General features: G+C 43.0%; 1 protein-coding gene across 1 annotated transcript; it reads right to left on the reverse strand.

The window, feature by feature from the left end:
• Nucleotides 208–1,543, reverse strand: LOC8073360 (zinc finger protein STAMENLESS 1; the record flags this gene model as incomplete). Its single annotated transcript, XM_002457392.2, has 4 exons — nucleotides 208–676; nucleotides 777–858; nucleotides 960–1,082; nucleotides 1,414–1,543. Coding segments are annotated over 4 exons (804 nt in total), but the record flags the coding sequence as incomplete, so codon positions are not given.

A 10,354-nucleotide genomic window follows, 5' to 3' on the forward strand; every position in this document is an offset into this window, starting at 1 on the left:
CAAAACTAAAGATTTATAGTACTAGTTTGAATCCAGACATCCATATTGCAGACATCATATATATTTAGAACCTGAGAAGTGAGGACACTTCTGTCTTTAATTAATTATAATGTCCAAAACACGCATCATCTAATTTAATTTCTTGGCTCTTTACACATCTGCTTAACTGCATGCATTAACCATAGCGTACGTACGGTCCACATCTGCTCAAGTGGAGGAGGCGTTCACGTTATTATTTCTGCTGTGGCCGCCGCAGCCGAAGCTGCAGTTGCAGTTAACTTTGTCGGCCTGCACGTTCGTTGTAGCCACCGCCGCCGCCATGGCCGCTGCTGCCGGCGGAGCGGTGAGTGGAGCTCCGAAGCAAGAGAAGCTGCCGCGGTGTGTCGACTGCATCAGTGCGTCGCCGGCGGCGGCGGCGGCGGAGACTGCGTGGCCGATGACATAGTCGCCGACCGCAGGCTGGCGCGGTGGGCCCGGGTACGTCGCCGGGTAGCTCATCGGGTGCAGTGTGGATGGTGGCTCCGTGTAGAGGTAATGGTACGAAGGCTGCGGCGACAGCCGGAACGGGAGGCAGGGTTCGCCGACGCTGCTGCCGCCGGTGGCGCTGGCGCCTCCCCGGAAGTTTCCTCCCAGTACGGTCGGTGAGGCAGCGCTAGCCATATTCACATCCCTGAAACTGTACCCACAGAATTGCAATGGCTATATGAGAACTGAGAAACCCTAAGCAAAGAGAAGGCCCGATCGTGATCATCTGCAGTAGAGAGAGTATGATTTACCTCATCTGCGCGCCGATGGTGGCAAGGCTCTCGTTGCCGAAGACGAGTTGCCGGGCGCGGTTGAGGGTTTCAGTCTCCCTCTCTGGAAGAGCAAGCCAAGAAACCAATAATGACCCATCAAAATGGAAGGAACTGTAAGCATTGTGAAATTAGCTAGGGTTATATGGTGGTGTATGGTCTTGCCTTGTCGATGGCGGTTCATATGGCCGCCAAGCGCTTGAGACTTGCGGAACTTGAGGGAGCAAAACCGGCACTCATACTCCTTTGCAGCATCGTCCTTCCCTCCACGGCTCTTCTTCTTCATCCCTGCACACACATACATCGGTCAGTACGTCCCTCCTGCGCTACAAAGTGTAGAGAGATCTTCCCCTTTATAAAAATTGAGAGATATTATATATATTTGTACGCAAAGTGAGTGTAGAATCTTTTTATTCTTGACCATTCAAGATCATTGATGAGGAATGAATCCTTCGCATCAACAGACGTAGCATATTGTTAGTTCTGCAAACTAGCTAGCCGAGAATGTTAAAAGTACAGAACTTTAAGAAAGCTAGAACACTCCATTTTTTTTCAGGACATTCTAGAACTACTTCGCCTTCAAATCAAACAAGAGAACATTAGTGCTGTAGTTCCTTACTAGTAACTGCATCGACGCTTGATGTGGCGGTGGTCGTGGAGCTCTCTACCGCTTGCTTGCCGTACTCCTCCGGCAAGTTGTTCAGGTCCAATGGGCTCCCTTCGATCTCTTGCCTCCTGGAGTTCACAGATCACAGGCCGTGGGGACGAACACAAAAAACAAATTAAATTCTTGCCCGGGAATCAAAGAACAGTTTATTATATATGTATATAGATCGAATCACTAGGTTAAAGCAGATCCTATATACACAAGCACGAGCACAGGATCTCAGATATGATGAGCAAGATGTGCAGCTACTACAGTAGAAGCAGCGAGGAAAAAAATGTGGCAGCAATTGCACATAGTACAAGAACATCTACTAGTCAGCTAGACAAACAAGCAGTTCACGAAGATCCATATTATTCCTGCCTTTTGATAGCACAAGCTGATTAAGAGCTCAGACGCTCAGCACTACACATGTACTAGCAAACAAAGAACATCCAGGAGCAATGGTTGATGAACAGGAAAAAGAAGAGAACACAACAGATGTGCACACATAAACAGGAAACGCCCACGCAGAGAGAGACAATAATAGTGGCTCAGAAGAAGAGCAAGATGGGTATGAACAATGCAAGCACACCACCAGAAAAGTGACGAGGGGTAGTTGTGGTTCTTACATGGTGGAGCAGAGAGAGCAGGGCCAGCAGGGAGGGAGTGAGACAGCTGAACACTACTATGAGATGCAATGGAGGTTTGGAAGGAGATCGAGGAAGAACAGAAGTGGCCGGACGGGGGTATATATCGGATGGTGGATTGGGAAAGGGAATAGTAGAGAAAGAGAAGGGGCCGGCCGGGGGCAGGGAGAGTGAGAGAGCATCTGATGGTACTGGTAGCAGGGAGAGATGTGTGATGTGAGTACTGATCGAGTAGAGTATTACACGGTTTACTAGTGCAGTTTGATGGCGCAAAAGCAAAAAGACAGCGAAGTTTGGTAGCAGCAAATGCATACTATAGGGAAAGGCTGTGAACTTTATTAAAGTGTTGGTTTGGGGGCGTATAGACGTAGTACTCCTACTAGAGGGAGATAGCCCTTGTTTAGTTCTCAGAAAATTTTGCAAAATTTTTCACATTTCCCGTCACATCGAATCTTTAGACGCATGCATGGAGTATTAAATATAGACAAAAAAAAAACTAATTGCACAGTTTGGTCGGAATTGACGAGACGAATCTTTTGAGCTTAGTTAGTCTATGATTGGACAATATTTGTCAAATACAAACAAAAATGCTACAGTGTCGATTTTCCAAAATATTTCGGAACTAAACAAGGCGTACTCCAGTAGAGCTATTATATGTGGGAAAGCCTGAAAGTTCTCTATCAGTTCGCCTGTGTGCTCTGCACACAGCCGTCCGTTTCTCTCTCCTCTCCTACTATAGCACACATTCACACACACACGCACACACACACCTATAGTCTGCTGCCTCTCCGGCCGGATCCCTCTCCTCACAGCCTCTCTCTCTATACCCCTCTCAAGATGCTGCTCAGCTCCTGTGCTGAAAGCAGCTACTACTAGCAAATGTGATCCTTGGATTCTGTGATGGTTGCAATCCAAATGAAGCTGTGTTGTCACTGCTGTATGCCTGTATCCCTTGTATCTATCCCTTTTCTCGATCTGTTCTCCCTCCTCCTCCTCCTCCGGCCAGGCCAGCAGCTAGCCGAAGAGAACGAGCGAGAGAGTGTTGAGTTGAGTGTGTGTACATGTCTCGCCATGTTTGAGACACGGAGACCGTAGCGTCCACGCACCATCTAGTCTACTAGGCAGGAAAGCCCCACAACAACAACACTACACACTCTTAACGCTGCGCTGTGTCTATTTGCATTTTACAGCCAGCAACAGATGTGTGCATGAATCATTAAATGGAGTAAGCTAGGGCTCTTCTCACACTAGATCTTCCGAGAGCGCCAAGAAAACACAAACATCAGACATGCACATGCACACACACAAACAAACATCTGTACATGCATGTATAGACCTGTGTCCCTTCGTTCTCCCTCATCCTTGTGCTGGTGTAGGGCATGCATGCAGCTCAGCTGAGAGGCAGAGAGAGAGAGATAGAGATAGAGAGAGCAATAAAGACAAGGGCACCTCTTACAAAGCCCTGCTCCAGTATTTAGTTGGGACATGGCATGGAATGCACAAGCACAAGGGAGCTATTGATCAGGCTAAGGCCTAGGGCTGCATGCATGCTTTCTTAGCCTTTGAGCTGGGCTATCCTATTCCTACATGGTAGTAGATTGGTAGCCAGCAAGTGCTGGTGTCAAGTACTACTGGGAGTTTAGCACTTTAGGGGTGATGAAGGACAGTAGAGAGAAGTAATAGTGGACTGTGGGTGAAAGTGACATTCCACAATTTAGGTTTTCTGCTGTGGGTAATATTTTTTTGTTAGGACTTGTTTAGTTCCCAAAAAATTTGCAAAATTTTTCAGATTCTCCGTCACATCGAATCTTGCGGCACATGCATTGAGCATTAAATATAGATAAAAATAATTAATTACATAAGTTGTCTGTAATTTGCGAGACGAATCTTTTGAGCCTAGTTAATCCATGATTGGACAATATTTGTCAAATACAAACGAAAGTGCCACAGTGTGTATTTTGCCAAAAAATTTGGAACTAAACAAGGCCTTAGAAAATAAATGCTTTTATTTGCTGTGGGTAATATTTTTTTGGTTATGTATACATTACTAGTGAATAAATGTTTTTTTTTGTATATAAGAAAATCACGAGACATACATCCAATACGCGGTTGGCATGGCTTTGTCCGCCTTACTCCCTGTTACAGTGCAGGAAGAAGCAGCTGAAGAAAAAAAATGGTCTCATTGACTTTTATTTCATTTTAAGAATATAAAAATGTCTCACTGCTATATCTGAGCCGGAGCCGGCTAGAGCCCCACTATACCAAACAAGAGAGTAGGAATAATGGATCTCCATTATATGCTTGAAATGCACTACGAGTTTTTTTTTTTCATCGTTCTCTCCTCTCCCTCTCCTCTCTGGATTTAAACAATGGACATACAAGTAAGGTCAGTGGCTCTAGCTTGGCCTGGCCATGTAAGCCCAGACAATGAGACAACGGAGAAGGCTGGTGCCCTGATAGGATGCACGGGGGCCATCAAGGGGAGAGAGATGGAGACAGGCTTGTGACCCCTAAGTACATGGATGCTGTGTTGTGACAGTTAATTTACTGCGGGTCAAGTCAGGGAGCTGCAATACTGCACAGATGAGCAGCATATCAGGCGGCTGCTTCAGCTTCCTCGTGATTTGCTTCGCGTCTTGACTTTGATCAATCCGTATGTAAAAGAATCTAGCGGTTTCTCACTTTTTTACAGTTGCTGCAGCCGTTGAATTAAGATCCTTTACTTGCACGGTAGCACCTACTACTTCTTCTAGTCTACAGTGTCTATATATACTGTAGGTTCATCCCAAGTCAAATTTTGGCTACCAATTTGAATTTAAAATTTTATATAGACTGCCAACAGAACAGCGACGGACCCAGAACTGAAATAGAGCCTGGCAGACTTAAGACACTAATCAGGCCATGTAATTGGAAGCTTTCTACTAAAGGTGCTACAATGAAGGGCTAAGCGCTGCTGGCTCTGGAGCCCAGGTAGGCGCCCAGGTCGCTGGGCCATGGGTCCAACCCTGCAACAGAGAATTGTCATTGCTAGATTATATTGGTTATGGAAAGTACTTTCATAGACTTATTATCCTTTATAGATATTGATAATCAGTGTCATAGAGAGGCTTCGAACTTATATTTCATACTAGCAAACATATGCATCCATTACAACGATACCCAATGAATCTTGGATTTGGACTCCGTATAATTATTAGACATTATTAGACGCGAGTTGTTCTAACACATACTGTATAATCATGGGTCACATATAGGATGTCATGGTCTTCTCTGCCGCTTGAACAAGCTAAGGGTTATTTTATTCGCTTACTTATGTCTTTATTATGTCATGAACCTTTTGGAAGATACCTACACATTCTTGATTAAAGTGACAGTCTACTTTGTCTCATTGTCATTTCAGAACATAATAAACTTGTTCCAGAAAATGTTTCATTAACATGAGACCCTTACACCCACAGTACATGCCAATTAGGAAAAGGCATGTAATGCCATAGCATGACTATGCGTTCAATAATGCTGTTTGTGTGATCGAAACAGCAAAAGTACCTGTGTTAAGGATGCATGGGACCTAACATATAGCAGCGTCTGATGTTGCTCCTACCATTCTAGAGTGAACCATGCATGCACAAATCAGGCTGCTGCCCTGCTTTGCATGGTGCGTGTCCACACTGCCACTGTGCATGCATGTTATGCCAGTACCTGCTATCAATGCACTATTAGAATCATGTGCCACATGGCTGGCGTGCGTGCAGTACCACTTTTTATGTGCCTTGTGTTGTACGTTGTACCGTAGGCTCTATTATATTTAATTTCTTTTTTTTTCATGTTAGTATTATCACTATTGTTGGCAATGCCTTCTAACTTCTTACTTATATATTGTCGTTAGTGATGACATTCCTTTTTGTGTCCTTTTTAACGACCATTCCTCTTGGATATTGAACTGTGCCACCAGCTAGCCACTGTTGACCATAGAAATGTCACTCGACTTGGTTGACCGTGAGCATATTCTGCCTGACTGAATGCATATATTCAATTGAATTCATGTATCAGCGATATATCATTGAGGGAAATAAGCTTGTGTGTCAATACTTCTTAGAGACAATTAATGCTAAAAATAATACATTTATATCCATTATTGGTAATGTTGGTACATTTTGCTACTGTAGAAAACCGTAGAACAATGGTGCAAATGAATTCATCAGCAATTTAAATGCTAATAAAACAACCCCAATTTAGCATGCTAATGAACTTCTTCCCTAGACAACAAACTAAACCCGAGAGAAATTTGATGGTAGTGCCTACATATCGTGATCCAATTATGAGTATATCACCTTTTGGAACATCGGCAACAAACATAGGCATAATGTTGTCTCTTCCATAATTTGTTTCATCACCGATGCCATGAGTACAACAATAGTAGCTAGCACTCCTATTGTTCGCTTATCACCGCCATAGTAGCTTTGGCCAATATGTAAGAAGCTTTAGTTTAGCAAAGATGGAAGGCGATCTGCATATATAAGATGCTTGTCGAATCCTTTGAAATTAAGCTAGAGGTTAGATCACATACCTATCAAAAGCCATACCCTCCCTACTTTGATGCCACTATGTTGTTTATCCTCAAGGTTATAAGGTTCCTAAGTTTGCTAAATTTAACAGTGAAGATAGTAGAATCACATCTTACACCAGCAAGGCAAAAACATGACGAATCAATTTCCAATATGTCAAAAGATTTAGAGATGTTAAAAACCATTCCTATAGTCATGTGATAGGTGAAAATGATTTGTTTGATCTTGTGCTTAATGGTTTGAGAACTCACACTAAAGAGAAACTAGAAGGCTATGACTATTAACCGTTAGCCAAGTCCATGCAATTTACTAATTTGAGATGCACCTCGCTCATGTGATGTATGGTAGATTGGTTAAAACCTAATGTGGTCTGAGTGGCCTGTTGAAGCGGAGATATTGTCCTACAAAACACTTATGAGGAACACACCTATATGAATTCGACTGTTAGTCACGATGTACAAGATTTGGATAATCTCTAGATACTCATGAAAGGCTATGGAGTTTGACTTATAGGGGGCGATGGTTGGGTTTTGGGTTGCACAAGGGGTTATTTGCAAAGTTTTATTTGGAGCGATGACTTTTGGGTAATCATGAATTGATACCCATTGCCCTTGTCGTTCGCTTGTCTTATCAGCCGTACTTTTTCTGTTAGCCAACAATGTTTTTCTCTCACGATAAATCAGCGAACAGTATTTTCAGTCATGGCTTTTCAGACCAGCGAGATCACCAGCCTATATGTAGAACATGTTTGGTTCCTTGTATATATACCATGGTTAGGCTCTAAGTATGCAACTTCTACGAATTTGGATGCTTGTACAAAGACTTGAGCATGTCCCCCACCATGGAAAAGTAGCTCATAAGCTTTCCTATGGAATCTATTTCTCCGGAGCTAGACTCTCCAGATGCAACATATTAGCAAGCAAATGATGGTATTAGTAAATAATTAGTATGTTTCAAGGTATATTAGTATGTTTCAAAGTGACTTAGGCTTAAACTGATAAAATTAACTAACAACGTGCGGTGAATCTTTATCTAATTAGTTATATATTTTTTAATTTCAACTTAACACGATATATCTTAGCTAGTTACTATACTCAACCTGGTTCTTGGGACTTGGTGAACTATAAACAACGAATCGTTGCATGCTCTCTTGGACAGTAAACCAAATACACACCCATATGTATTCTACGATTGTCGGGTGGCCCGGTTTGTTTGGAATCTGATCTCAATTGTCTTTAACATTCAACCACCTAGAAACACGACTCATATGTTTGGATCTTGAATAAGGGGATTTACTCTAGGGCTAAGATTTTAATTAATGGTGGGGATAGCGGCCATGTGTTGGGCTTTGTGGTTGAATAGAAATGATGTGGTATTCCAAAAGGCAACCGCTAACTCTTTTCTGCAGGTGATTTTCAGGGGGGGCATATTGGATCGATCAGGCAATGGTCCTGGTTGTCTAAAGAGGAAGAGAGAGGGGCTCTGATGGAAGTTTGTCAGCGTCTTGAAGTAGGGGCATTGCATCTATTTGGTGGTCATGTGGAAGAACTCGAGAAGGATAAAAGGATATCCCTTTGCTGTTGTTTATCTTTAGACTAGTTTAGAGGCTCTAAGCAGTAGGATCTCTATTCTTAGTTGCCATGATTGTGATCGAACCTATTGAGCAGTGGGCTCGTTGTTGTTTTGTGTGTATTGGTTGACACTTGCATTGGTGGGCTGTAGTAGGGTTCCCTCTTGCCCACGTGTAGCGGAACTCTGGTCTAAGTACTCTTTTGTAAGGTTGTGCCATAAGCGTTCACTCGTGAGCGTGAAGGCTAGAATGTTTATTCCGTAATCTAAAAAAAAGTATGATGAGCAGACAAGCAGTGCAGTGTAGAGATAGAGTCGTGGCGTGGCATGGTATGGCATCCTTCCAAACGCATGCTGCATGCGCGCATGAGGTAGGAGAGCTGGGCTTCGCGAATACGTACACGAGAGAAGCACCAATATTATCCAATCATAGACTAACTAGGCTCAAAATATTTTTACAAAATCGACATTGTAGCTTTTTCGTTTGTATTTGACAAATATTATCCAATCATAGACTAACTAGGCTCAAAAGATTCGTCTCGTCAATTTCGACCAAACTGTGCAATTAGTTTTTATTTTTTGTCTATATTTAATACTTCATGCATGTGTCTAAAGATTCGATGTGACGGGAAATCTGAGAAATTTTACAAAATTTTTTGGAAACTAAACAAGGCCCAAGCAAATGAGAACAGAAAGAGAGGACAGAGGAAATCGGGGAAGTGTGAAAGATTTGCTGCATTATCGATCCTGAGCTGCAGGGCTGCAGGCAGAGATGTGCGCGTGCCCGGTCGGGACAAGCCGCGCCACTCACATGCGAGAAGGAGGGGGTGCGGCAGCCGGCACCGAACCGTGTGGCCGGTTGCCAGGGCGTGCTCAGGCAGGTCGTCTCATGCAGACATGCAGTGCATGCAACCCTAGCCTCGGGCGGGCGGGCCAGACGACGGCACTGAGACTCCCCAGCTCAGCTGCTTGCCTGCTTCCCATTCCCATGCCTTTTAATTTCTCCGTTGATCACCTGCGTCTGCGTGCTAGCACTGGCACTATCACTCGCCACTTCACATGGAAACTCCCGCGGACCCCACACCTATGTATACGCCTTCGTCAGCTCCAACAATGCAAACCAATCAGCTCCGTCATATCATCAATCATTTATTTATGGAACAAGCCTTGTTTAAGTTCACCTCAAAAACAAAAAACTTTTCCAAGATTCTTCGTCGTATCGAATCTTACGACACATGCATAGAGTATTAATTATAGATGAAAATAAAAATTAATTACACAGTTTATCTGTAAATCATGAGACGAATTTTTTAAGCCTAGTTACTCCATAATTGAACAACGTTTGTCAAATATATATGGATCCAGACTTTTGGGCATTTAGGCTTAGGTCCTAGGGCCTTGTTTACTTCCCAAAAAATTTTACAAAATTTTTCAGATTCTCCGTCACATCGAATCTTTAGATGTATACATGAAGTATTAAATATAGACGAAAATAAAAACTAATTACACAGTTTGGTCGAAATTGACGAGACGAATTTTTTGAGCCTAGTTAGTTGATGATTGGACAATATTTGTCAAATACAAACAAAATTGGTACTATTCATATTTTGCCAAAAATTTTGGAACTAAACAAGGCCTAGGTGTGGTACCGGCGGCGGTGAAATTAGAGAATCGATCATGTGCCAAACTGCTGCTTGGCCTGTAGTCCTGTAGACGAGTCGTCGGTGAGTACGCATGGATGAATGCGCAATCAAGCATGAGGCATCTGGAATCTGGAATGGATGCGATGTAGTTCGTGCATGCTGAGCGTACGGTGGCGAGTCATATATGCATGCTCCCGCATGCCGGGTGGCGCATGATGACGACTCAGAGGAGGCTATATAACACTATATGTATATAATACTTTCTGATCCATTGGTCATTGCACAAGGAAAAAAACACAAACTTTCATTATGCATGTTTTTATTATGCTAGCCTCAGTGGATAGTTTCGTAACGTTATTTCAAGACTGTCATGTCATATATATATTTTTTGACAACAATCATGGCATATATAGAATAAAATAAAATTAACACAAAACTTCTGCCTATCTTTGCACCCCACTTCTCGGCACTAAACCAGGGTTCTCAAGGG

This window comes from Sorghum bicolor, chromosome 3 (genome assembly GCF_000003195.3).
Source record: "Sorghum bicolor cultivar BTx623 chromosome 3, Sorghum_bicolor_NCBIv3, whole genome shotgun sequence".
In the NCBI taxonomy this organism is placed as follows: domain Eukaryota; kingdom Viridiplantae; phylum Streptophyta; class Magnoliopsida; order Poales; family Poaceae; genus Sorghum; species Sorghum bicolor.